We start from the raw sequence: 27,985 nt of genomic DNA, 5'->3' as shown, positions 1-27,985 counted from the left end.
TGCCATGGCCGGTTTGTTTACCTGCTGTTATTATATTGTCCACTAGGTGGCGCTCGGAGAACATAGAAATGATTAGAACTCAATTGCGTCAGAGCTCTAACTCCTAGACTGACACTGTGTAAGCCTGTCAATGTGGGTTTTTTGTTTTTTGTTTTTTTGATGCAGGCGGGGGAGGAAAAGTTTGACATTGGTTGACTGGGCAACAGATGAGCGCTACATGCTAATACACAGAGACGTTTATCTGTCAAAGGGAACCATCTGATTGAAAATATTGTTACCTATTTTAAGCAGCTTAATTCAAACAATTGCAGTTGTGGTTCCTGATATATGTAGACCAACACTTTGTGCACAATATTTGTACAAGACAATACAAGAAAATAGTGAATTAAGTCAATCAATCATAGTTTTCTCATAGGAGAAATTTTAGCAAGAATAATCACGTTTTGCTGAAGATGCGAGATATACTTTTGTCTATTGGCTGGAATAAAATTCAATTATAAATTAATCTGCTCGCTCAAGTCCATCCTGAAGCTAACAATCCCAGACACGAGGCTGCCTAGAGACCACTGAAGGCCAGAGTTGTTGTTTATGGAAAGTGTTCCCAAACATGTACAGCTATGTTTTTCCCAGGCCCTCCATCAGATTGAAGCGATAGCTCTAGGGAGGGTTTCTCCTTGTACTGCCTGGTACTCTTGACTAATACACCTCCGAAGCATTTGTTTCCCAGTTCCAAGTTTCCAAGTTCCCAGTTAACCTCCAGCACAGTTGTCTTTTGCGTTTGTCAATAATAATCTCCCTTTCAGGGGCTACGTGTCACCTTAGCCCCCCCAGAAAAGTGCCAGTGGGGTTGGAACTTTTAGAAATGACATTTGCTCGTTATCACACTCTCAAAAATCAAGTGATGTTGATTGTAAGCAATAAAGTCCCCAGTGCCTCTCAGACCTAGCGCATGATTGGCTGATTGCTTCTGTTGCTAGGCGACAGCCTGATAGTGTGCCTCAGGAGCGCTGGTTGTAGCATGACATTAAGAGGGGGATAAGAAAGACAAAAGAGCACAATAAAAATGATATATATAAGGTTATTTAATAATGATACTCTATAGTGTAACCACAAAACAGTTACAAAATATTCACCAGGTGATGCAGTCAGTTGACAATACATTTATTTCAATATATATATTCAAATACAAAGTTTATACTCAGAGTGCATGGTTCAGATGTCACTTTGCAGTCTGTAGAGCAGTTTCTCATGTGTTGTTAATGATGCTGGCATTATACAATACTTAAGTACTTCATTTACATATCCAAGACTCTGCAAACTAACATGGGTACCAACCAAGAATAAATGATATATACAAAATATACAGAGAACACCTTATGAACCCATCAGACACGGTCTAAAATGACCAATAATTTCTCCCTGATTACCGCATACCGATACAATGTAGCTTACTCTCATTTCTTAAAAATGTTATACATTTCTCAATCACAAATGGGTGATTTTCTGATTTCATGACATGTGAAAATAGCTGATTTCATTTCAACTGAGCATACATAAACATTTCTATTGCTGTTGATTTAAATGTTAATGAATGGAAAGTGCTGTTTACACTTGAATGTGGAGTAAGAAATCATAGTAGGTGAATGTTTGTACATGTTCCTTTTCTCCAGTCAAATGTGAGGGCTTCACTCCCATTTGCTTTTTTTTGGGACAGAAGGACAAAGTCTTGTGAGGAACAGCAGGCAAACCCCAGGGAGGAGATGTGATTTCATGTTGACTTGAACCACCAGAGGAAGAAGAGTTTGTTTCTGATAGTCTTTTGGCAGTCCTGGAAGCAACTGGAGGGATCCGTTTGAGTTAAAGGGCCTTCACCTTGTGCTATGCCATCTTTCACCTGATATATTTCATTGTCCCCTCAATCGTGGCATTGCAGTTGGCCCAGCTCCCACAACATCATGCAGATTCCAGCGTCTGTGACAGGCCAGGCTTGCACAGGGAGCAAGGAGGCTCCCACGGATACCTCAGTAAGGCGTGGGCCTTTTTTAACTCAAGGATCTATGCGGAATGCTAACAGCTTGTCAGAATGCTGATTGTTCAGGGTTCGCAGGTCCGGCAGACGTAGCAGCAACTTGGGGAAGAGGGTGCTATCATCTGGACGGCGACTGGTTATGAGTGAGCGTAGAGCTTTTATGAGATTCTCCTGCAGTTGCTCCACTGCTTCCATCTCCACAATACCAGAGCGGTCTACAGAGAGAGAGCAGAAACTGGGGTTGAACATCAGGATATGTGGTTTCTCCAATATGGGTATGGGGAAGTACATGTATGGGTCTTACCAGCAGAAACAAGTACGACGGCCATAAAAAGGGCCATCTCATCCGGTGCCAGACCCAGAGATCCAAGCTTCTCGCTGAATTCAAACATGGCGTCCAGTAAAGAGCCCATGCCCAGAGCCCTCAATGATGCCAGGGAGTATGTCTGTGCATTAAGGAAGGTCACGGTCCTCTCCTTGGGGTCAAACAATGAGCAGAACCTCACCATCAGAACCTGCAGAAAGAACCAGGCCAGGGTCAGAAAAACTCCAAGGAATGGTAATAAAGCAGAGAACAAACCATATTCTAATTAAGACCAAGGACTTCTATTCATGTGGATGTACCTGGAAGGTGCCAGATTTGAGCAGCATGACTTGATCATGTTGGCTAAGTGTCTGGAAGCCTGGGATGCTTTTAGCAAATTCCACCACTTCTTTAACAGCGGGGGTGAAGCACTGTGAGAATGACTCCCACACTTCCTGACTGGAGCGACTGGCTGGAGCCACGGGACACGAATTGAGGGGACACGCCTGTTGCCGACAGAAGGAAGATAGGAGCAAATGCATTAGAGTTGTTGTATAGACACTGAGTTGAGATATTCACATAGTGAAAAAGACAAGGACACTCACCAGCACTTTGGCTCCACCATTCAGCTTCCAAGGGCAGGAATTTTGGTTCTGGGAATCACTGGCCAGGAAACTGTTCTGATTGGCTGCATAGGAGTGAGGTGAAAGGCTGCCACTGAAGGGACACTGATTCTGATTGGAGAAGTTGTACTTGGAATTACTGACGTTAGTGGAGTTTTCATTGTTGGTGGGAACAACGGGGCAGTTTGAGGGAACGTGGTAGCTGGACGTCAGGTCTCCCTGAGCTGTGTGCTGCGTCTGGGGCGTTGTGCGTGATGGGGTAGCCTCCTGCACTGGACTGTTTTGGAAAGAGGAAGTGCCAAGGTTGCTGTTTCTGGCAGCCATCTTGAGCGGTTTCTCATCATTGTTCATCAAGTTGCTGTGGTAAGACTGCAATATAGAGCCTGCTCCCTCATTTGACTGGTTCTGTGGACTACAGGGGGCATCTGAAGGTGGTGACACCTCCATCTCCATAGAGGCTGATTCGTTGAGACTGTTCATGTAGCTCTGCATCTCATCCAATAGCCTCTGCTTCTCCCGTTTGGGAATACGCCCAAAACGCACAGCTGAGGAACAAACGAGCACAGACAGGGTCCTCCGTTAGCATTTACTCCACCAAACATCAGTATAAGTCTGACCACCACAAACACCTTCAGTGATTCTACATATGTGACACCCTCACTGTTCTCTCTTTTTTGACTACAAATCCATAGACCTTTACTTCATGTGACCATCACAGCAGTTTCACTACAATATGGACACTAAAGCCATCATCTGATCCTCGTCTCTCCCCTTCCCCCTTTTCAATACTGCACCTCCACCAACAGCCCTATTTATAGTGCGCTGCATGCTACCTCCTCCCCCCAGACTCTCTCCCTTTCTGTCTCTAAGTTGAGCATTTGCTCTCTCTTTTCTCTGAAAGTAGGTCACTGGGCCAACAGCACTGAACATGATGTCATTAGCAAAGTGACAGATTGACTGAGGAGTGGAGGTCAAGACAGATAAGAGACAGGTAGTAGAGGTTAATAGAAAAGGAGATGAAGGTGAAAAAAATGAATCATTCATTTGCAAACATGTTGTCAAGTGAGAAGATGATGATGAAAATTAACTGCAGCTTTCTGGGTATAATTGCAGTCTCAGGCTGAACCAATCAACACATTATTATATTTCTCTTTTCCTCTCATTTCCCTCAGTGTGTTTATTCAGGTCATAAAAATATCCTTTTTTCAATAATGCAGTTTCCCTGCTGTGATCTGATTAATTATCCAGCTGATTTTTCACTCCCCTGTTTGGGATTTTTTTTTTTTTTTTCTTTCTGGGTCAACTAAAAATGTTTGCTCCCAAAGAACCGCTGATTTATTATCACCTAGTTTGGCCGCGTCCTGAGAGATTGGAGCCTTACGGTAAAACAATGTTGACAGGGCAGATTAACTGGTCAAAAGGGTTTCATTTCAATTGCAGATTTTAATGATTAGCAGGACTGAATCACATTATGTTCGAAATGATTGATTGGAAGTGTCAACATTGGAAAAAATAAATGGCGCGACTGTTCGTCCTGGCGAATGCATAATCAACAGCTTTCATGCCCCAATTTCCCAAAATAAACCAGATCTGCCACAGTTCATCATTGACGGATGACTACTGGGACTCTAGAGCTCCTCTTGCTATAAATCAAACAGGAGGGCATTGAGCGAGGGAGGCAGGAGGTCAGGTAGTAAAAGACAAAGAGAAAGAAGAAGGAAAAAAAGGAAGATGAAGGGATGATGCTGCTGATGAGTGAGACCGAACGATGAAAAACTATTACTGTACATCACATGATCATCTAACCCTGATCTATAAAATACTCCAAAAACAAAAACGATGGGTTTGTTTGTCATGTGGCAGAATGTCTCCTTAACGGATGATAGCTGTGTCTCTCACCATCCCTGGACATGCCCACGGAGAGACACTTCTTAAAGCGGCAGTGTTGGCACCGGTTGCGGTTCATGCGCATGATGAGACAGTTTTCATTCTTCACACACATCTTGTAGTGGATATTCTGCTGGATGCTGCGTCTAAAGAAACCCTGCAGGGGAGGAAGGAGGAGGAAGTATTAGAAGGATGAAGACATTAAAGAGGGCCTATTGTGGCGATATTTGTTCACATTTCCTGAAATGAAAGATGGGGTATAATTCCATTTTACTCACCTTGCAGCCCTCACAGGCATGGACACCATAATGGAACCCAGATGCGATGTCGCCACACACCTTACACAAAAGCACCATGCCCCCAGTTTCTATAGAAGAAGCACGCATTCATTGTCAGTGAGAGAAATACAACAGCAAACAGCTGGCAGGTTAAAATAGAAGAGGACATGAAGGAGATACGTGAGTGGGTACTTACTGGTGAACGTGCCGGTGAAACCACAAGGTCTTTTGGCCACTGTGGGATGGTTGTAGGTTGCTGATGACGCTGTTGTAATTTGGGTAACTGGAGCATTGTTTACTTCAGGAAACTGGAAGACCATTTTCGGGGAAGGAGTTCCTCCCCTTTGCTCTCCTCCCTGCTTTAGTGCCCCAATCTCCTGAAAGGAGACACCCTCTGGGGACGAGGGCTGAGAGTGGGAGGAGGGTGACTGGGTCTGGTATCCACTTGAGGGGCTGCCAGGACTCGGGCTGGCACTGCCGGATGAGCCAGCATACAAGATAACGCCACCTGGAGGAAGACAGAAGGGGGAAACTCAGTTGACTGATCTTCATCTGGCTCTGTTCAGGAATGCTCTACTTTGAGACAGAGACTCTACTTGGCAGATTCTCAGACACACATAGGAAGCCCTGATCATGTTGGGGCAAGAGAAATATTATCTGATGAATAATTTAACACATTTCAAAGCTAGAACAACAAATCTGACCTGGTTCTTGCTGTAGAGCCCTTTGGGTTTCTAATGACTTCTAATGCCCACTCTTGAAAGAATATGAGCTGCTCTAATGTTGCCTGTTGCTGTTGTGTACTGAAATAGTAAGTCTAAATCAAATGCAATGGGATAGTCTTATTACAATGACTATATTTGATACACAGCCTAAATATCTTATAAAAATATCTACCAGGATATTATTCAAATGTCACTTTAAATGTCTATAGTTCCACTGGCGTAAGAAATAAAGTGTAATTCTTAGTGCAATATGACAGTACGTGTATTGGTTCACAACAAGTGCAGATGGGACATACACTGGCCTTTGTTCAAAGATGTCACATCAAGTCGGAAATGCCCTATTACCCCTGAATACAACACCCAGCCCCTTGTTTTGCAGACAGTGTTCTGCCCGCAAGATGAAAGACTCCCCGTCACGTGCAGGCTGAGCCAGCCAACTCCCATCCCGCTCGCTTTCAGCACTCACTCTTTTCTCCTCACGCCCCTCCCTTCTTCTCTAGCCTCTTCCCCCTCCTCCCTGCCTCCTCCCTCCCTCCTCCCCTCTTTGGCTGCCGGCTTGCAGACCCATCTATCTGCCAGCCACCTGACCGGGAGCTCACATGGACTCTTGACACAGTTCCCGCCCGGCTCACAAGGCTCTTTGCGCAGTCCCGTGTAGACAACAGCAGCAGTACAATAACAAACGCTAGGCCAGATCACGTTTGGAATAGAGAGGGCTTTAATTCGCTGACGAGAGATCTAGAGAGACGTGAGCGCGACACAGCTACCTAAAGTCCCTGCATTCCATAAAAGCCTGCACAGGGTTAATGGTCACGTTGTAGCTGGATATTATTTGTCAGTGCAAGAATTAAACATTTGACATAAAAAAAATTGTAATCTATCAAGTGGACAAAATATCTTTCAGGTATTCATGTTATCACTCTGTCCTCATATCTGTGGTGTATCACGATTCCTCTTCGTGTGCCAGGTGTCTTAATACCTTGGCATAGAAACCTGTCAACTGATATGTTTTTAGCTTGCATGATTAGAGTTTGTGGGTCACCCTCACAGAAATGTTCTTTGGGTAGACCTGAAACGCAGCTTTTATAAATGTCAGCCGTTTCCTCTGTTTTGTCCACCGGTTTAAATGTGTCACTGTAGTGTAGTTCCAGCTTGTTTCTCTACTGTCATTCTAGTTCCCTTTTTTAATGACTTGAATCATCTTAGCAAAGAAATCCTCCGTCTGTTTTTCCTTGACGAAACGTGCATCAGCTCACTGCCTCCTCAATTCCACTGCTTACACGTGTCAACACTGAACGCAAGGTATTAAGGATAACTAGATGGCATGTGTGTGGTGTCAACTAACACATGTTGCATGTGTAGTTTCCTGTGTCTTTGTGTGAATGAAGTTCATAGACATGTGCATCACCCAGGGTCACACCCTCCTGTCAGACGCCATCAACACACCCCCTTTCTACACTCTCCATCACATCCCTGCCCCTCTGGAGTAACAACATCCCATATTTGGCCTGACTACTTCCTGGAATCTGGTTCGACTGGGTGCAAGAATGAGGTCTGAGAATATCATCCGTGGTGTACTCACAGGTGAGAACATGTGACCTGAGAACACACAGAGCTATAGAATAAACAGAGCTCTCTCGTGCCCTCCCCTCACCAGTCCTTCATCCCCCCCACCATGTGTTCCCACCCCTGCCCTGGGCATCCATGCACGGAAGGCTAACTGTATAAACAACATGCACGTATCATGTCTGGGGGAGACGCCCCCTCTTAACTGCAACTAGGCTGGCCTCTTTCCTTTGAACATTAACAAGTGTGCATGGGCAGTAAGCTCTCCTCCACGTGAAAAAGCTGCCCTCGTGTCGATGAGGGATGGCGGTTTTAAAAGGCAACAAAGAGCAAATGATCTTTTTAAACGCTCCACTTATGATCTCAACAATAGATGCTTTCATGGTTCAGTTCAGTTCATCTAATGTGATGGACTGGCAAAATCCACTTGATCCTCGAATAGAAATTCTATCTGTCATTGAACCCTTGCTTGGCTTTTAATGAGACTTTTAGATGAGTGATCGTCTGTCACACGCAAACCACAAAGAATCTGGTTTCAGGACAGGCTTCAGCTAGCAGACACAATGCGTAATGCTCGTGCAAACTGGAATGACCATGAGCACAATAACATTTTTGATATCTTTTTTTTATCTTTCAAGGTCATAACACCCTAGAAATGGGCCATTAGGTGACTACGCCAGTTTTGCGAGCACAAGGCCACATTAGGGGTGATCTCTACAAACTAGTTCTACAGGTAGAAGAAGCAATCTGTGGGTGTGTGAGCGTGGCCAGACTTGGACACTGGACATGGAAACCTGTGTCATCTCTCTGTCTAATGTCATCTGTAACATGCCGGTCGTGAAAGGATTCCTGCCTACAGTTACTGATTTGGCCGTAAATTGCAAACGGCTATTGAAAAAGGTAGCCCCTCCACATCCTGGGACCACTTTGGAAACCTTTTTAATATTGCCCAGTAGCTTTATTTCAAAGCTGATGGGTCAATTCTGTTAGGGGCGATCAATGAACAGTTCACTTTTCCCAAGATGCATGGTCACGTTACCATGGAGTCACGCTCATCCTCCCTCTGGCAACCACCATATAATACTGTGCTGACTAAATTAGACCTGGATTAGGCTGCTTCATGAACCGTGGCGCTGCTAACAGCTAACACCCCAACATCAGATGTGTTTGTGTGCAATAAACACCTTAATAAAAGGAAGGCACTTTAGAAACTGTCCCGTTATTGCATTTACCCTCTTATTTACCATAAAAGATATATTTTGTCATTAATTGGTAACATAACTGCATTCCTTTTACCAGGCTGTAAACTAAATGAATGTACTGATGCCAAAATATACAATTAATGCTGTCATTCAGTGACTGCATGGATAGGAATCTCTTTCAGTTGCAACCATGACACATGAATGTGAAAGCTGTGAGTGGTCTGCCTTTGTGTGTGGCCATTGTAGGAGGTGGAACCAGGGTCCTTATAATTACTAGGTGACTCCACAATATCCAACATGCTGTAGTTCTTCCCTTCAGTGGTGCGATGGATGCTCAATGCATCTCTATTGTCTGTCACTCCGTTGAGAGAAGACGTGCCACCAGAGGAGGATGTCAATGGCTGATGTGTCCTCGCCATCAGATATCGCACAGTAACAAGCCTGCGTGAGTCATGGCAGCCACTAATGAACATTTAAAGGCAGTTCTAGGAAACAGGAGGAGAGAGAACAGGCTGTCAAAGCCCCTCTGACCCACTGACCAAGCTATCGGCGAACGAACGAGGAGGAATCCCCGTGCGCCACGGGCGCGAGCACGGGCGCGCGCAGCGGAGAGGAAGGACCGCGAGGGGCGGGGCGCTCGGGGGATCATGCGCGGCACGTGGATGCTGAGGCTGTATACACGTGCTTTGAGCTCGAGGCGGGGTGGCTGCGTGTTAGAGAATCGGGCGCGTGATTCCCAACGTTATCACGACGGTTTTCTACCCGGGGATCAGTCTCAACGATCCGCTGTTCAAGGGCGTTATTGTCCGTGTACGGCGGGGTTGCCATGGTTATAACGTCTCCGCTGGAATTGACGAGAAGGCAATAGGATCCTTACTGCTGATGCATTCACCTCACCGGATATGGCTCATCAGCTGACTGTAAATCTTAACAGCAGTCATAAAAACACCTTGAACACTGAATTTCGAGGTTATTGCTGTAGGAATTAATTTACACACACACACACACACACACACACCAACGTCCTGGTAACGAGAGTGTGTTGAACTCGTTTGAATATATTTGTGGTTAAACGTTCACTATCAGCTCCTCCCACTCCATTAAAACCCTGGCAGGACTGGATGTTTACTCCCATCACTGCCCTTCAAGTCACAGCCGGGTCACGCGTAGGCAGCACTTGGCCCTGGATGCTCGTGAGTATGCGTGTACTCACAAGTAGTTATAGGAAACAGATGAATTCCAACCAAATGAGTCATTTAATCCTACAAACGATCAAACTACAGTCCATGGCGACCTTTAGAGGCGATTGGAACCAAGTGGAAATAATAACACCAAGCCCGCCCACTTCTTGCCAGATATCATCAGTATTAATATTAACAGATGAAAATCACGAGAGGCAACGTGAATCGGGGTCTGCTGCACAAGTTCCCCGGTCAAGGGCCGTTTTAGGTCGTGCTTCACGTGATTGTGTTTACATGCAGAGGAGCGGAAGTCCGCAGTAAAGATCGATGGGTGGACCTCCCTCCCAGATCCTCCAGTCAGACCTTAACCGGCGACAGCCCGCATGACATACGGCGCTGCACTGCTGGAACACTACAGGTCCAAGCAACGACAGCCAAGTGTCACACCAGCGCCTAAATGACTCCTGCAGCTGGAACACAGCGCCCCGGATCAGTTGCATTCAGGACACGGCATTGACAAATAATTCATTTTTACACATTGGACTGTTTCAGGTTCTACTACACGACAAAGATGTATACATGACACAATTCCCGTCCTATCACAAGCAGCTTTGTTGTGAAAGAAAAACTGCAGTGTCACAAAACCCGATGACTTATAAGAAGACACTTGTTCTCTAAGCGCGCTGATGCGGACAAGTGCACCCGATCTCATTCGCTTACGTACAATTAGCAACTCCTTTTTTTAAAAAAAAAACAACAACAAACAAACAAAATGCAATTTTACTTGATCAATAACAACAAAATTAGTCAGACGTACCACCAGGGCTGTTGTCCATGCTTCCAGCTGGATCGATTTTGCGCTCTTGAACCGTTCTGAAGCCTCTAAATGCGGGCGCTTAATGCCGGAACTGCTGCCTCTGCTCACCACGGAGGAGTTTGGTTGATACAGGTGTAAGAGTCATGAGCTGCCAAGGCATAGAAAGTGTATCCAAGAGATCTGACCAAATGGAGTGTGTGCAGGGCATTGGGGTCTAAAAACCCTTCCAGATAAGACAAAATAAATTGGAAAAAAAAAAGACAGAAAAGAAAATTAGAGCAACGCTCTTATTGATCCAAATAACTTCCAAGGTGAACGAGGTCTGCACACCTTGTGATGCCAGAGATCCTGGTACAGGACAGGGCTTCTCTAAACCTCAGAGAGCATTCGGCTGCTTGCCTGGCACAGTCAGCATCAAAACACGACTGGAGTGGAAGTAGTTTAAACTCGCCTCATCAATAAGCAACACGCGCCCCTAAAATAACCAGCACGTTTTCAGGTGCCTGAGAAATGTGACCGTTTTTTTCCCCCCCTGCTCTTTAACTGTGTCCCTTCAACCGCCTGTTTGTTTGTGTGTATCAAGGATGTCTCTCTCTCTCTCTCTCTCTCCCCCCCTCCCTCCCTCTCTCTCGACCCCCTCCCCCTCCCACGCCTCCACTCTTTTTACTGTTCCTCGGTCTCCTATTGGTCGAGAGAACCGCGTGGAGACGGCACATTGGGCTCGATCACACCGGAATGCTGCTAAAAGCTCTCCAGCATGTGCGCATGGCATGTGAGCTCGCGCTGCCCTACTGACACACATTTTATGCAAATGAGCTGCCTGGGCTCGGCGATAAGCAGGGGAACCGAGGAAGAGACGGGCGGAGCGGGCGAGACGTCTCACTCCTACCTCGCTCCTTCCTCCTCTCGACACCGTGAGAGGGAAAAGGTTGAGGAGGTTATTGCAGTCTGACCTTTTCTTTTTTTTTCCTTTTTATTATTTTGTTTCGCCATTTTGTTTTCAAAATCAGTTCTGTTTTGAATCGCTGTTTGCTGGACGAGTCCGCTGGTTTTGATTACTCCATTTTTGTTTTTCTTTAGTTTTACTTTTGTTTTGATTCATTTTGCTGTCCTTGTTTGTTTTTTCAGAACATGGACTATTTGTCACGCTCACAGTCCAAAGGTCACAACCGTCCAGAAGACTTGGGTTTGGCATGAAATAAATTATGGGATAAATAAAGAAAATAAAGTGCATTTTCTATATGATTTTATTTTTAGATGCATTAGTTAAACTCACTATATTAACAATACATTCCTGTATGTTTCCCCTCTTTGTTGAAATGACATGGAAATGTCAGGGGGAGGACTTGCTACCACCGACAGACAAACATGAGACAAAGCGCTGGACGTGGTCTATGTGAGGCGCTGGGTGATGCTGGCTGGAGCACATTGTGAGTATTAGTAGCAGGGTATTTTAGTCCACGCTGATGGAGGCAAATTTCAGTCTAAACATTCACTTCTAAGCCGGGCACTTCTTTCAACATGGGCAGGCGAAGATGAGACTTGACTCGTGTCTGATGTTCTTGTCAGTTTATCCACTCTGATGCAGCTCGCTCACTCCACTCCAGGAAAAATGAGATGTTGCTTTATCTATGTCTTTATTTCAGTCCTCTCTGACTCATGGTTCAACCGTACATCATACATCAATTTCTGGGTTCTCATTTCAAGCACCACAATGCAAAGATAACACACGCAAAGCTAAACGCCTCCCCACGGACACACATGGTCCTTCCCTCCATCACCGCTGCCTCTGTGACGAGATCTAAACCATGTAAGGTTGGATGTCTGATGTCACCAGTTGTCCACGTACCCAGACGACAATGATCGTGATTACTGAATGTCAATCAAAGCCTGAGATCAAAGTCTAACGCTGTGTGTTTTTCACCTTTTGGTCATTTCAGTCTTATTGGTCTGATTCATATCGCCACCATAATTGGTCAGTGTGTATTATATGTAGGGTATGTCTTCGTTTTTGTTGTAGTTAAATATGCATGTATTTAGGTAAAAGTACATAAATCAACACATATTAAATGCATCATTGATATAGAGGCCTTTTTTTTTTGCTTGTTATTTATTTATTTGTACATTTCTTTACTATTTAAGAATCTTTTTTACGCTGATTTTCTCTTGTAATTCTGCATGTGACAACCATTTGCCACACATGGAGACATACTGACAATTAACATATCAAAGTTAAGAGTGTTGTGCACAAATGATGTTGATGTTTCATGACCCCCCCCCCCCAACACACACACACACACACACACACACACACAAACAACAGTGATAAATGTGAATTAAAGGTTCTAAGTGAGGTGTTTGATGAGGAAGAGGAGTGGGCGCGTTCTCTGTCATAGACGATCTTCGCTGACTGGGGCTGCACGTGTGTAGTGGGCGGTCCTCAGCGTGACTGCCGTCGCCCCTCCTCCGCTCCAGCACGTTTCTTTTCTTTCCAGATTGTGTTTGCTCCTAAAAGCCCAACTATCGCCAGAGATTGGCTGGGACAGGGGGAATGTAGGTCAGAGGCAGCCTGTGCAAACACAAGCTCTGTAAAACAGCCCAAATGTGCCTAAATTCACACTGTCCTCACAGGAGGACCGCCCATGGCTACATATAGATGCAAATTTGGGTCACAGCGTTGGGAGTGGGATGTTTTTATTCACAACCTGTTTTTGTTAATCTTGATAAGTGAGCAGCTGAATTCAGGGAGAAACGTGAACTTGTAGGGAATTAGGCTAGGAGATCATTGCACGTGTGTGTGACAGCCTGTAAAACCGGATCTCGGTATCACCTACTTGAATCCTTGACAAGATCTAAAGATAAACTTGATCTCTGCAACGGTGTTTGACATTTGTATCATGATAACCTTCAGCTCATCCAGAACTGAACCAGGACAAAGGTCATACATATTCTCAAGTATGTGCCAAATTCATTTTGACAAAATGGCTGAAACTGCTATGAACCAAGGATATTAATATTAGTGAATTAAATAGAAAAGCACATGACAGCCAGATGACACAGATGTGGGGAAGTCTGAATCTTCTGCTTTCTTATTGCTCAAGAAATCAAGTCTGACAATATTATCACCGATTCCATCTTCTTCAGCTGCAGACCGGAAGGGGACAGACAATTAAGTGATATCAGGTGTTGTGAATACGGTTTGATTTAGATTATGAGATGATCACTTAAATATTTCCAATATACCGCAAGGCAAAATGGAGCTGTGAAAAAAAAACATTAATACCTAAATCAAGTAACACATATTTACTGATCAAAATATTTATTCCAAACAAGTCCACATATGAAGGAAGAAAACAGTCACACATGTTCCTTTTCACTGTGTCCATGTGATGAGAGTTGAACGCATACATGGGCTTGAACCTGAAATGGACCTAAACCAGATGTGATTAATAATTCAACAGCACCTCTCTGTGGTGTGAACCAGCAAGGGCGCAGCTCCCATCCACTCCATTTATCTGTGGGCTGGGATATCAAAGCACGCAGGGATCTGCTCGTCTGAGCACAAAGACGTCAGTAGAGCATGCAGGCTCTGCTGCTGCCTGTTTCCAAGTGCAATGTTGAGCATGCCACATGCGTCAGGGCTGATAAAGTTCTTTAAAGGGAAATACGTAGCGCAGATGAATGTGTGTATTAATTGAATATTTTGCGTCTTTGACAGAAGCAGTTTGTCTGCATAACCGGCTTCTGAATCTCCACCCGCCAACATTCACCCTAAACTGCAAAACCCTCAGCGTAGGACCCAGACCTCTCCTCAGTTTTGGTTCCAAATGCAGGAGTGCTTCTGGCCACAAGATGGCAGTGCCAGCACAGGTAAGCTGTGTAATAGATTGCTATATTTTCAAATGGACCTTTAAATCAACCCCTGTCACACATCTGGTAGGTGTGAATGTGTTTTGATCAGTCATCAAAAGCTGAAGCTCAGCATTTCAGCTTGCCAGTATTTGTCAAGAGCATAAACCATAAAGTGTTTGACACAACTGAATCTAAAAAGGTGATTAAAAAACAGAAAAGGATGTCATTCAAACTGTGACTGTGTGTGTACACTCACATGCAGTGTAAGACGACAGCAACATGATAGGAGCAAATAGTATAAGGTTGTTTGATGTAGCTTTCAGAGATGTTGTCCCATATCAGGGGTTTCGTTGAGTCCTTAGGGACATTGTGCCAAGCGTGTGAATTCAAATTGTCCACCTCCTCAGTCCACTTGTTCAATGCGAATGGATTTGAGCATCGGCGCTGCATGACTAAACTCAGAGAAGTGATGTGTGACAAGTGATTTGGTGTCTTTTCTGGAGGTGGAGCATTCGCACTCCTGTCCTTTCTCCTGGCGGTAGAAAGATCTTGATCTGGTTCCCGAGCGCTGCGTGTGGTCGTTGGCTGCTGTGGAGGATGGGCTGCATCCTGGATAAATGTCACCATCTATGTGCAGTGACAGTAAGACCTGTAGAGTAGAGGTACTGGAGGACTTAACTTAGGTAGGACCATGAAAAAGCAATAACTCAAACCTCCATTGTGCTGATGCTGCTTTGTTTGAAGGTTGTGGAACGTTGTAGAACTTGAGCCTGAGCTTTCAATGAGCAGGAAGAATGAGCTGTCCCCTGGACGGTCATCCTTCACCTCCCAGCTCCTCTGTGACAAACTCTCTGTGTAAGCTAACAGATAGTTTCTTTTCTGTTTCTTTTTGAAAAACAGTTCCAACCACAAGGATGCTGGTAGTGGAGGCAGCTACTCTCCTGCTACTGTTTATGTTCCTGTCCCCAATTCATCAAAGTGTAGAGAGGCAAAGTGCTCCCCATGTGACAATGACTCCATGTATGGAGATTCCCTGTGCTCTTTGATGCTAATCCGTCTGATTTTGGCGTTAAAAAAACCTGGAGAATGTTTCAGCCTTTAAATTAAAAGATCGGATCAGGTTCACCAAACTTTGTCGGGCTGAAGACATTCAGCTGATGGCTCCATAAAACCTTTCAAACAATCAGAAAGCCCTTCCTGGATCAGATGAAATCCTTGACATTTGTGGCCGATGCTGAGGAGGCTAGTTGAGGGTTACTGCTGAGTGTATACCGCTCTGAAAGCTGCAAGTGGATTACACCTGGTGAATCAGGTGGTTGATCTGCCAGTGACAGCTCACAGGGCACAGAATAAACATTCAGAACCACATCCACTTCCTGGGAAAAAAACAAAACAAAAAACAAAATCAAGTCAGTTTAGCACTATGATAGTAGCAACAAGCTACTGTCTGAAACTTGTCCCTGCATACCCTCCACAAAGCATTTACATTTTCTGACAGGGAGACAGATGTCGCAGTAGGCAGCCAAAATATGCTGAGATCTGTTGACAGGCGGCCTCTTGTGACGAGGTGCCAGATTATCCTGAGGGGGACAACTCCTCCTCTGCTGGATCCCAGCACGATTTCCCTCTCGAGAGTGAAGGAGAAGACTTTTTGGTGTGAAGTTGCCGGGGAACATGTAAAACAAAAATCCTATGTCTTCATGTGTAACCTTTGTTGTAATGAGAAGTGTAAATCAGCCTGCTAACTCGTCAATTTAATTACAGTCACACTATGTTTTGAGCGTCATGACAATCTTCGTATTGTCTTGTTGTTTCTGTGGTCGCCAGTATTTCACAGTATAGTGAGGCAACTGAAATTATATGGGTATAAAAACAAGATTGTGGTCAAACAGAAACAGTGGCGCCCTGGAGGCCAAGAGTTTGAGGCGCCAAGCATGAAGCACAACATAGATTCATGTCTGGCGATGGGCCTTGGTTGTATGTCACTCCCCATATCGCGCTCCCATCTTCTCCTGTCCTGATCGTCTTCATGTTCTTCTTTGAGGTTTATTTACAGCAGTTGGCGTCCTTGTGTTACTTTACTGCCTCCTTCAGGATTTAATCTTCCTCAATTTCCTTCTACAGCTGCTTCATCAGTTCAGGAGAAAGGAAACATTCCCTTCCTCTGACGTTGTCTCCACATTCCACAAAACTTTTACCTTTACCTTTTACTTGTCACGTTTTCCAGTTTAATGCAAATGTCTTCTCTTTCTTGTGAATGCTTTCCGCAGTTTATGATATTGTCCACTACTGTCTCAGTAAATAGAGCACTTTGGGGATGATGTATTTTTGTAGGCCAACGCAAAGGTTAGCATGGCCACAGGTTCCCTCAGCATTGGATTTTGCATTACTGCAGAAAAATAACTCTGGAGTAAAGAAAAGGCTAAGATGTTTTGTTTCATAGAATAACCATCAAAAATGAACACCACTGTAGGGATTTTTTAAATGAAGATGCAATGATTTGGAGCACAAAGCTACCTGAATGCTGTAAATGAAATACAGTATGGATGCATGACTTCAGCACCAGGTGGCACGGTGGTGCAGTGGTCAGCACTGTCCCCTCACAGCAGGAAGGTTCCAGGTTCCAGTCCCGGCTCCATCACAGGATCTTTCTGTGTGGAGTCTCCATGTTCTCCCTGTTCCTGTGTGGGTTCTCTCTGGTACTCCAGCTTCCTCCCACAGTCCAAAGACATCAAGAGAGGACGAGGCTGATTGATACTCTAAATTGACTGTAGGTGTGACTGTGAGTGTGAATGGTTGTCTGTCTCTATGTTGGCCCTGTGATGGACTGGTGACCTCTCCAGGGTGAACCCCACCTCTAGCCCAAAGGCTGCTGGGATAGACTCCACCCCCCGCAACCCTTAACAGGATAAGTGGAAGAAAATGGATGGATGGATGGACGGATAGATGGACTTCAGCTTCACCAGAACTCTGATTTTGGCATAAAGGCACGTAATGCAAGAACCAACCTCTGAAAGATGCATAAATGCTCTGAAATTCACAAGTTCAGTCCTGATTGATGCATTTTATGCCATAGAACAAAACATTAAACTATCTTACTCTTGTGCAAACCACAGCCCTTATAAACCCATTCAAAAACAAAACTAAACAATTGACTCTGAGAGGAGGGAACTGGACATTTGACAAAAAGACAAATTTATTCTGGGTTTAAGGATTCATTCCTCTATTTCTACAAGAGCCCTGTTATTACCTGCTCTTTTCCATTTTGTTCCCCTGCTTTTCTTCTTTCCTGTACTTTTTCACATTTACATTTTTCTGTGAGTACTTTACTCCCTGCAAGAAAAATTGTAATTTCAAAGTTCAACACAAAGACATGTATCACACCTGGCAAACTCGAAACCTGACGGTTCCAAAGTTTCTGTCATGATGCCAGGGCTGCTGTCTGTCTGTGTCTGTGATGCTGTTGTCATCACTGCCACAGTGTTTGCTTGCGTCTGGTCTCACCCTCAGGTTTACATTACTGTTTGTTTACTATAAATATCACGATGTAAGGAATTTCAATGCAGTCAGTGCCTGAGAGGTGACTTTGTTACATCAGTTAGCATCAACCAACGCAGTGAAACCTCATTTACTCCAACAAGACCTACCCTGCTAGCTAATTAATCGCCTAATGTTGGTGAACTTGTCATTGGCTCACACTGATGCAGGGTTTAGTTTCTTCAGGGTGCAGCTGCTGTGAGCCACTCGCATTATGACTAGAAATTAACTAGAAATTCAGTACGTTTCATGTCTCTCCTCATTGGAGATGTGTTACTGTAAGCAGCTCTACACTTTTACGTCATGCGAATGTGCTTTCCTGACACAGGCTGATTTAGCTTGAATTGGTTCTCAGTAGAAAACAACATAATTTGGTCGGCGCCCTTAAACAGCCTTCTGATACCCAACCTCTAACAATAAAGGCATAAACTATTGACTGCTGGTTGGAGATGAGACATGAATTGCTGCTTCCAGAGTATAAACATATATTATCTCCAGGAATGACTCATCATTTCTGGCAAAGTAAGGAGTGTCTTGGCAGTAGTTCAGGTAGGTTGCTGGCTCAGGTGGCTCACACAGGAAGGAAACTCAGTGGGGGGGGGGGGGGGGGGCAGTGAAGAGGCGGCGTTTGACAGGAGTGGCAGAGTGAAAACACGAAGGAGGGGGAAGCTGTCGCTGGGTCCCACATCTGGATGTAGATCTCCCAAAGGCCAAGATTACTATTTATGCTGTAAAGAATCTGAATTCAGAAATCACATCCTGGCCTATCATTTGCAAATTGTCTTGCTGGTTGGACATCCATTACAGGTAAATATGAGCATGGATTTGACCAACAGAATGCAAATCACGAGGTAGAAATTACACACCAATAGGTAGATGGTAGAACTGGCAAGATGTTCAACAGAAGGGCTGAGAAAAGCAAACTCCGTATGAATGTCCCACTGAGTTCACTTGTTGCCGGTAAACGAAGTGAACCACTTGAATTGGAATCAGGAGCAGTTCAATAATACAGGAGATAGGTTCTTCAGTCTCAGTCAGGTGTGGACAGCAGCTGGACAGGGTTTATTAGAGGTGGACTGTGATATTGATGACATGACCTGCTGGTTTCTCTTGTTGTTCTCTCTCGCTCTGTCACCCCTGTTATACGTTGTTTGTGTTCTATCATGTGAAATTATTTCAGGTGCGACTATTTGTGCTCCTGCCTTGACCAAATAAATCAGAGAAACAGAGGGCACTCATACCTTCACCAAGGCAATATGATGTCCTTGAGGTGCTTGGAGACAGAAGGGCTCAGCCAAACTAAAAAAAAAAATTAAAAAAAAATTTAAAAAGGGAAATTTAGTTATATTAAACACATCTGCCTCAAAATACAAGGGTTCTCCCTTTGCTTAGGCAATCCCCTTGATGTTCAGCCTCCTAGTTTGGCCGTAATCCTGCTATCAAACAGCACGTCCCCTCTCTGTGTCTTTTCTCTTTATTGCCTATTTTAGGGAAATGTTCTACAGATAAACATAACATTTCATGCCTGAGTTGAAGAGGATAGTCTTTGTGGACTGTGTCATGATGAGGCAGGTGGAGGGTGTCCTTCAGCTCCAGTAATGAAACATTAGGATCTGCAGGCCCTAAATTTGTAAAGAACCTTGTGCGTGAGGCCAAAGAGGAAGACGAGGGAGATGATGGCAGGAGCATCCCGGTTCTACCCTCGAGATCTTGATCTCCTCCTCCAATTACTCATCTTGATTTCTCTCTCATCCAATCATCTCATTTTGGTAGTGCTGCACCCTCCAATCACCATCTGTCCCCCAGGCAGTAACACTTATACATTTCTGCTGTAATTAGACAATCATTTCCACATGTGGATCAAACTCCTTCAACCACTCAACCCCTGCCTCACCCTCCCATCCACCCACTGTCTCCTTTTTCCTCCCTCTGTTTTTCTTATTTCCCCGTCTCACACTCTACTACCCTCTCTGTGCCCCTTTACACTCGTTCTCTCCCCCTCTTTCCCCTTCTCTTTCTGATTGAATTACCATAAGTGCAGGTCTTGGCCAAAATATGCCAGCTTGTTCTTATTAAAACTGTCCTTGTTATACCAGAGACTTTCCAAATGGCTGTAAGCAGTTTGTGTGTTGGGGTGGGGGTGGGGGGGGTTGGAAGGGAGGGGGAGCACATGCAGTGTGTGTTGAAAAGAAAAATGCAGCCAGACAACATTGCCTGGTGAAAGATAAAGAGTGGAAGCCCAAGAACAAGATGGGGACAGAGTGTAATGAGATGGAGAGGTAGTGCGGTAAAGCAGGAGGGAGCACTGGGGAATGAAGGGGAATGAGAAGGTAATGGTAGTTGACAGTGCGGAGTTCACAACAGGTTCATGGTGACATCATGGATGAATTTTGGGGAACATTTGTATAGGAAGAACTATTTGCTGTTCATTGGATACACATGTACACCCCAACTTCTTTTTCTCTTGCAGAGTCGATTTCGTTCCTTTTCCACAAAAACAACATTGGAACTTTAATATTCATTCTTGGTAGCGTGGTTGTGTTTGTGTTTTCTTCTGCTTATGTTTTTTTGCGCGCATATGATTCACCCTGATTTCGCCTGCGCTCAACTGAAAGAGCCCCTTCATTTCTAAACTTTATAACCCCAAACTGACAACTGCTACCCATCGTGTCACTCCTTCCCCCTTTCTCTCCCTCGTTTACTCCTTTTTCTCCCTCAGTCCTCCTTTTCTGTCCTGCTTCGCTCCCTATTTTTTTTTTTTTTTTTTTTGCCTACAAGTCTAGCCAACCCTCACCACTGGTACAGTATGTTCTTTGTGTATAGGCATGTTTAGCTGTTTGAGAGACAGAAAAGACATAAAGGAGTCTTGGGACCCGAAAATGTGTTTATGGTGTATGCGTGGGTGTGATTATATTTGTGTCAGCTCTTTTTCTTGCTTGAAGAAAATTAACAGCAGGGAGCTGTGGTGTATTAAAGGTTCTTTGTGCCTTTGTGCATTTGTATTTTTCGATGCGTGCGCTCTGGTATAAGTTTATTGGCTTGTAGGCATTTTCCAGCATTAATAAGAGTGCCTTTGCCTTTCTGCATGCATGCTTGTATGTTTGTGTGCCCGAGCGAGTCAGCGAGCTTGTCATGCATGCTTGTCATCCTCTGCATGCCTCTCTGTGCACCACAAAGCTTCACATGACATCAATCTGAGAGCAGTGGGATAGTGATCTCATTACCAACAGCCTGTTGCTGATTAAAACCTGCCGTCTGCACCCCCCATCCTTCCCTCTTTCTTTTCTTCTACCTCTTCTCTGCGCTCTCCTGCTTCCTTGTCCTTTGCGCCCCCCCCACACACACACACACACCAACCTCCCCGCCCTCCTCCACCCCTCAACTCCAGAGTCGCACCATTCTGCGGTTTCTCCACTGCTCATTGCCAGAAAGGGCCCCTTTTCGAGCTCTGCAGAAAGTTATAAGCTCCCCTCATTTTCCTCGTCAGTTTTTCTCCCTGTACTTCTTTGTTCTTCGCTGTTCATCTTTGTGCTGCAGAGGTAGAACTTCCAGTAACTTTGTTAAAAACGCTCTCAAGTTCCTTATCTTCTGTCCCATGTCACGCAGGAATAAATATGGAAGAGGTTAAAAAGGTGCCATAGAACGATGCGTATTGCCACCCCCAAGTTTTACGGTCACATACTCACAAATGCTCCTTTCACACTCAGCCCAGCGTTAAACACTTGCTTGCTCTTCACGTATTTCACTGACACAGAAACACAAACAGCAGTAACCTTACACCACCCTCATCGACACAGGGGCTGAGAAGTGTAGTAGCAACCCAGACTGTTCCAGCAGGAGACCTGTGCTGCTTCTTTATTTCTAAACAGTGTGAAAAAAAAAAAAAATTGAAATGTTCTGTTTCTTTTTCAGTGAATTTGCAGTTTATCAGATAAAGATGAAACTAAAGTCAGATAGACTGCGCAGAATAAAATACATCTTCTATATCTTATCAAGTGCGATACGATCAAAAATTCCTTCCAGATATTTCTTTTGTTCTGCTTTTAAGTTCATATCACAACCATTCCTCCCCATGTGGCTTAGATCTGTTTTTCAATCTCATGAAAGACTCGTCGAAGGGGTCTTCAGAGTTACAGAGAGGTTTCAGTATGGAACTACACAAGAATATGCATTTGAAAGCAGATTTTTATTGTAGAGTTGATTTTGGTGCCATTGTTGCAGTTTTCTGTCATGTCGCACCAAAAACACAATTTGCCGTTGGCGTGATGTCCTTTGTACTGTCACTCAAGAGACATATTAGGGAAGAGTTCAACAATTCTTACTTTAGTCATTTTTTTTTCCCACCACAATATGATAAATTTCACACACCAAGCAAGATGTAACTCACGTCCCTTTTCCCTCTTTGCTAGCGCACTTTGTGAACAGGGTCCATATGGATATGAAAAACCTGGAGGAGCCTGGAGGAACAGCCGGAAAATTTCTGAAAAAGTCATGGAAATTTGCCTCAAAAATACCTGCATATTAGAGTATATGTAGTTCATTTAGAATTGTCAGAAAATCTCTTTTTATTGACGTTAATACATGTTTATCAAACCACGGAGCTTTACATCAATTTTATTTCATGTACACTGAAACATTTTTGACGTCATTTTTTCTTGTTGAGACAGACGTTGCAGAGAATTTCCGAAATCGAAAAGTCACAGGAATACATTGTTAAAAACGACACCCTTTGCAAAGAAGAGGGGAAAAAAAAAAAAAGCAACAACAACCTACATCTTGTTTGATGTCGCTGCCTTGAATCGGCTTGTAGTCGCAGGACTCGCCAGGCTGAGACCAGTCAGTCAGATGGTAGCAGACAGTTTTGTCTCTGACATGAAGAGGCAGGTAGCTCTGCCCCTCAGGGCCCGACTGGTCAGGTTTGCTTTCATCACAGATCAAGTGTATCTCCATTAAATGCTTCCTTACTAGAAATTCACTGGCTTGATTTGCTTTGGAAAATCCTGCAGGAGGAAACGAGAACCTCTTGAACTGATTTAAAGGTACAGGAACCGTCAGGAGAAGGGCCCTTTTCAGTCCAGCAGAGATGGAAAACAGCTCGTGGTCGTTGACGTCTCATGAAGTCATCCAACATATACTCATACTCATGATGACTTATTTATATCTGGTTTATGATCGGATTACTTTTGTACTGTTTATCTTCAATATACATAATATCCTGCACACTGTTCTTATTTGTCATACTGCATGCATTTATACAATCTATGATCATGTGTCATCTAATTGATTCACCCATTTTGTTACATCAGGAGCGTTTATTAATACAAATAAGATTACCTACGTGAACCAATCAGCGATTCATGTTGCATTTCTAGTTGTGTTCTCAGACATAAAGACACTTTTATTGAGTGGGTGTACCCCCCCCACCCCCACCCCAATCGGGTCTGTTTAGTCACAATAAAACCCTGAGTGGCCCTTGATTGGCTCCGAGCCCCTGAACTCCCACATTGGCTTTCCGCAGCCTCCAAGTCAAGGCATTGTAAACATGGAGCCAAAGCCAAGAGCTGATATTGATATCCCCAAAGGTGTGCAGCCTTCTGCAGTGTGTGGGTTTGTGTATGTCTGTGAGATAATGACTGTTTCATTATGAGACTCTGTGTGTGTGTGTGTGTGTGTGTGTGTGTGTGTGTGTGTGTGTGTATGCGCATCACTCTCCTGTGTGTTAGCAGAGGCCTATCTTTGGATGATGAGCAGAGGTGGAACACATTTAGAAACATAAAACAGAGTTAAAGTACAACAAAAGTGTGGAGCGATGGTACATTCTAGAGGAGAAAAGTACTACGAGACAAAGAAAGAGGGAAAGCGAGAGAAAAAGTGGGTGGGGGGAGATGGGGGGGCAGCAAGTTGAAACCTAAGCTTTCTGGACCCTGTCTTCCCTTCCTACGGGCATTCTGTGGCTGGTAAAAAAAAAAAAAAGAAAAGAAAAAAAAGTGCTGTATATTTGAAGTGTTGGATCATGTGACAAAGGCAGGGTTTGTGAATCAGAGTACACAATGATTCCAAGAGAGAGAGAGAGAGAGAGAGAGAGAGAAAGAGAGAGAGAGAGAGGTTGCATATTAGTGAGCGAGAGACGGGGAAAGAGGCGGAATGCAACAGGCTGCACTTACTCGTCGCGCTGAGAGCGACTTCTGACTGACAAACACAAGTTCCACTCTCCTCCTCTGACTTACCCTCACTAACCAGCAGACTGTTCTGGATCCACATCTCAGTCCTGGTAGGTTCAACTTTCAATCCCTGTTAAGATGATCTCTATTCTCCTAAAACTTTTGCTGGTGTGTGAGAAAAGACGGACAGAGGACATGTCAGAGCATGAGTGAGATGTCTTCTTGTCTGTCTCACACTCACATCTGTGTGTGTGTGTGTGTGTGTGTGTGTGTGTGTGTGTGTGTGTGTGTTTTCCCGGGACAGCATGAGTACAGAGATTGAGTTTCCCGAGGACAGCTTTAATTGAGAACAGAGATTTCAAGAGAGGGAGAAAGAACAACAGAAAGAGCTAAGGAGGGGAATGAAAGCTGATCAGCACTTGCATATGTTCCGGAGCTGCTCCATGTGAGGAGATGAACGTTTACATGTGTGTTTGTGTGTGTTCTCATTGTTTGACTTTTGGACGCATGGCTGATTTCATAAACTCTGATTCACAGTTGCTGACAGATTATCATCACCACACTAACATATACCCAGACTTTAAAGATAATGACATCCATCATATTCCTTATGGTTATTATTATTATTGTTGTTGCTGTTCTCATTAATCTCTACCTGAGTGCCACAGGTGAGCTCCGTGGTATGCCAGCAGCAGATGAGGTGACTGTTTTATAAACCCTGCATGCTCTCTGCCAACACTCTACCTGACAGACTTGATGGATCACTCCATCAGCATCACAAATGGCTGAGGAGAGGTACATACTGTCTCAGGGCGTTATGGAAAAAAAAAAAGAGGTCCATTAACATAATTATGCAGGAGAAATGGCAGGGTGACAAAGAGATGACAACATGAACGATTCAGAAATCTTCCAAAAGCATGTGCCATGTATGCTGATTTAGATTTTCTGCATTTTGGATTTTTGCCATAGTGTGAGGAATATTGAACATGAAGAGAAGCCTCTTTGCAAATATTCATGTATCATTCAGGAGCAGTTCTACAGGGCTTTTTGTAACTTGCCCCTGACATCTATGATGTATCTCTTGCAACATTGAAGTCTTTGAAAAACCTGATTGGCAGTTGCAGGAAGTTAACAACAGATGTCAGGAACAAGGTGTAACAAGCAGTCATCAGGCTTTACCTGCCGCCTCTAAGACTAAAATGAGGGTTAAGAAAATCCCTTGGTGTGTGAGAAGCAAACTTGTGCGTGACAACATCTCATGAATGAGATCCATTGATTCTGTTGATCAAGTATGACTGTAATGAAGGGCACATTAACTGGCTATTTTATTTTATTTGAATGTAACTAAAACCTTTGACAACACGAGTCAAGTGAAAAGTCTTTTATAAGGATTTTGGTGATTTTTAGGTCTTATAAAGTCACAGTTCATGTTCAAGGTCACACTGTTCCTGCTACGTCTTCAATTAGCGTCATAAACCACTAATACTTGACCAAACTGACCTCTAAACAGGCTTGGTGACAGGCGCTACCATGATACCGTACCATCTGACGTAACACCATACCCTAAAACTGTCAAACCATCTTTTAGTAACTGGATATGTAGCAGCAACAGTTCGCAGGAATCCATCATGAAATCATTTATTGTCACAAATTTACTACTAGAACGACTAGAACAGTGTCACTCGATAAACTTCATTCGTACTGTTCTAATGAAAGACTGGGCTAAATGAGTGGTGGATGGGTCTTCTGTTGGGAATTCTATCTTTTCTTTAGGTTTATTCGTTGTTTGGTTTAGTTTTCTTTTTGGAGCAATTCAACTTTTAATATCACCCACCAAAAATCTCTCAAAATGCACCCCAGCTAGGACGTTAAGACTCAGGCGAGTAACGTATACATTTATTTTTTTAATGTTCCCCTTTACAGTTGAATTAAACCATATGGAATTAGCATCACATCATTAACTCTGAAATGGGATGCTCCAGATATTACAAAACACTGCTGCTCCTCTTCATTTTTTGTGTGTGTGTGTGTGTGTGTGTACGACAGGCATAGATACATAAACTTAATAACCCCTCATACTGAAACACAGGCTCTTTTGATACAGTCTGTGAATCATTTCAAATAACACCCTTAGTGTGGCATGTGCTATATAAATCCACTATTGCTTGATTGATGATTGGGATTCAGATGCTAAATGCTTCATCCCAGTCGCGTTCCGTGTGCTTGGACCACACCGATGAACTGTCTCTCCGTGACTCTTTAATCTATACGCACTACAAGGCCCTGTAATTCTAGCGAACTGTTGACAAAATCTATTCCAGATTCATTTTCCTTAATGTTTGAAGGAATGTTCATCAGCACATCCCCGGGGAGAGGTGGGGAAAAACAGCTGGGTGTAAACAATACAGCATATAAGATAGAGGCTGACTCACTACATCCCAATATAACACTTCTCTTGGACTGTGGGCTCCACGGTGAACTGGCCTCAGGTCAGACTGAGCTACATTTTCTCAACGCTCAACTCTCAATATATCATTTAGGGTGGATGCATCTGTTGTCGGTTAAGTCATAGTTTTTTTAATTTTTCGGTGGTTTCATCATTTCGAGAAGAAACTCCTAGAAAAGTTTATGTGCACTTGCATGTGCATGGGTTTGGGTGTGTTGGATATAATTCTTTTAACTCCATTGCAAGCTCATCTTTGTTCTCAGTGCGTTTCAAGAATGACAGCCCCTCAGGCTGAGAAGGCTGTCTGGCTCCCCTCTCTCTCGCTCTCTCTCTCTCTCTCTCTCGCTCTATCTCACTGTCTCTCTCTTGCTGTCTCTCTCTCTTGCTGTCTTTCTCTCTTGCTGTCTCTCTCTCTCTTTCCCTCTCTCTCTCACTCACTAACTTCTTTCACCTTTATTCTCTGACTTTTTGTCAGCTGGGTAGGACTTTGTACAGGGGTTTTTCTCTTGGTGGCAACATATAAATGGAAACCTGAAACTTCCAAAACAAAGACACATGCGTTCGCTACTTGTTTTTGTGAGTCGAGGACACAAATGTTTTCTTGTTCTCTGGTAGAGTTAAAGATTGTACATGCAGTTATTTAGAGAGATTTTGGTGAGAGCCATGCACTGGCGGTGCTCCAGAATGACATACCCAATTGGATTCAGAGATTTGGAAATCACTTTGTAACATTCATTGTTGCTTTTTCTGCAATTTTGCAAAAGTCAAAGCTGAATGTGTGTCAATGTGTGTGTGTGTGAGGGTCCTTTCAGTGTTTGATCATGGCCTGAGGATGCTCCTCAGTACAAGCTACTAGTCCTTTAAACACACTCCTAATCTCCAACGTGGAGGCACAGTGGGTCTGTGTGTGTGTGTGGGGGGGGGGGGGCGGGTAGTTTAGACTCACTTTTCACTTAAATACTGAATGAAAAGCTGCCCACCAAATGGCTCAATTAGGCCTGACCCATGGTCGGGCTCCTGAGCCTGGAGCGACAGGAGCTGACCCCTGCCTCGACCTGGGGACCTGCAGCAGCCTACCAGGTTGGCTCCAAATAATCACAACATTGTGTTTGATGAAACGGCTTCATCGTCCACAGCCCGTTAGCTCTGCTAACACACCGCTCACTCTCACACTGTGCTATTCCAAATATATCAGACGGTTTAACGCAAGAGCAAAATTACACTTCTATACTGGGGGTGACTTTTATATGTTTTTTCTGCTACGTCGTGTTTATGACGTAGTTTTAAAATTTGCTGAATCAACTGCATAGCGAAACACCTTAAAGTAAACCAAGTAAATAATAATAACATATTACAGTAGGGATGCAACACAAACTT

At 44.0% G+C, this 27,985-nt stretch overlaps 2 protein-coding genes across 5 annotated transcripts in view; one reads left to right on the top strand and one right to left on the bottom strand.

Moving 5' to 3' along the window:
* The window catches only part of LOC147267931 (retinoic acid receptor gamma-B-like), a 66,115-nt gene that overhangs the window by 2,168 nt on the left and 35,962 nt on the right, over nt 1-27,985 (top strand). The window contains exon 2 of one of the 4 annotated variants that reach the window (XM_086199088.1): nt 14,337-14,482. The exons of 1 other annotated variant lie outside the window; for it this stretch is intronic. The gene's annotated coding sequence lies outside the window, so the exon portion shown is untranslated. Of the gene's footprint in view, nt 1-14,330; nt 14,483-24,136; nt 24,273-27,985 lie in introns of those variants that run through there. 2 more of the 4 variants (XM_086199086.1, XM_086199087.1) reach the window with 2 other exon arrangements.
* LOC147267932 (nuclear receptor subfamily 1 group D member 1-like) lies at nt 1,110-11,214 on the bottom strand. Its single transcript, XM_086199083.1, has 9 exons — nt 10,943-11,214; nt 10,613-10,826; nt 5,318-5,629; nt 5,122-5,210; nt 4,856-5,000; nt 2,939-3,501; nt 2,654-2,839; nt 2,334-2,544; nt 1,110-2,244 (listed from the first exon to the last, which is right to left on the bottom strand). The coding sequence occupies exons 2-9, from the start codon at nt 10,629-10,631 to the stop codon at nt 2,048-2,050; spliced, it is 1,722 nt and encodes a 573-aa protein (XP_086055209.1). The 5' UTR covers nt 10,632-10,826; nt 10,943-11,214; the 3' UTR covers nt 1,110-2,047.

This window comes from Aulostomus chinensis, chromosome 3, assembly GCF_037954235.1.
Source record: "Aulostomus chinensis isolate RoL2024-O1b breed Wild chromosome 3, RoL_Achi_v1.0, whole genome shotgun sequence".
Taxonomy (NCBI): Eukaryota; Metazoa; Chordata; class Actinopteri; order Syngnathiformes; family Aulostomidae; genus Aulostomus; species Aulostomus chinensis.
This window is presented reverse-complemented; position numbering and strand designations above follow the sequence as displayed.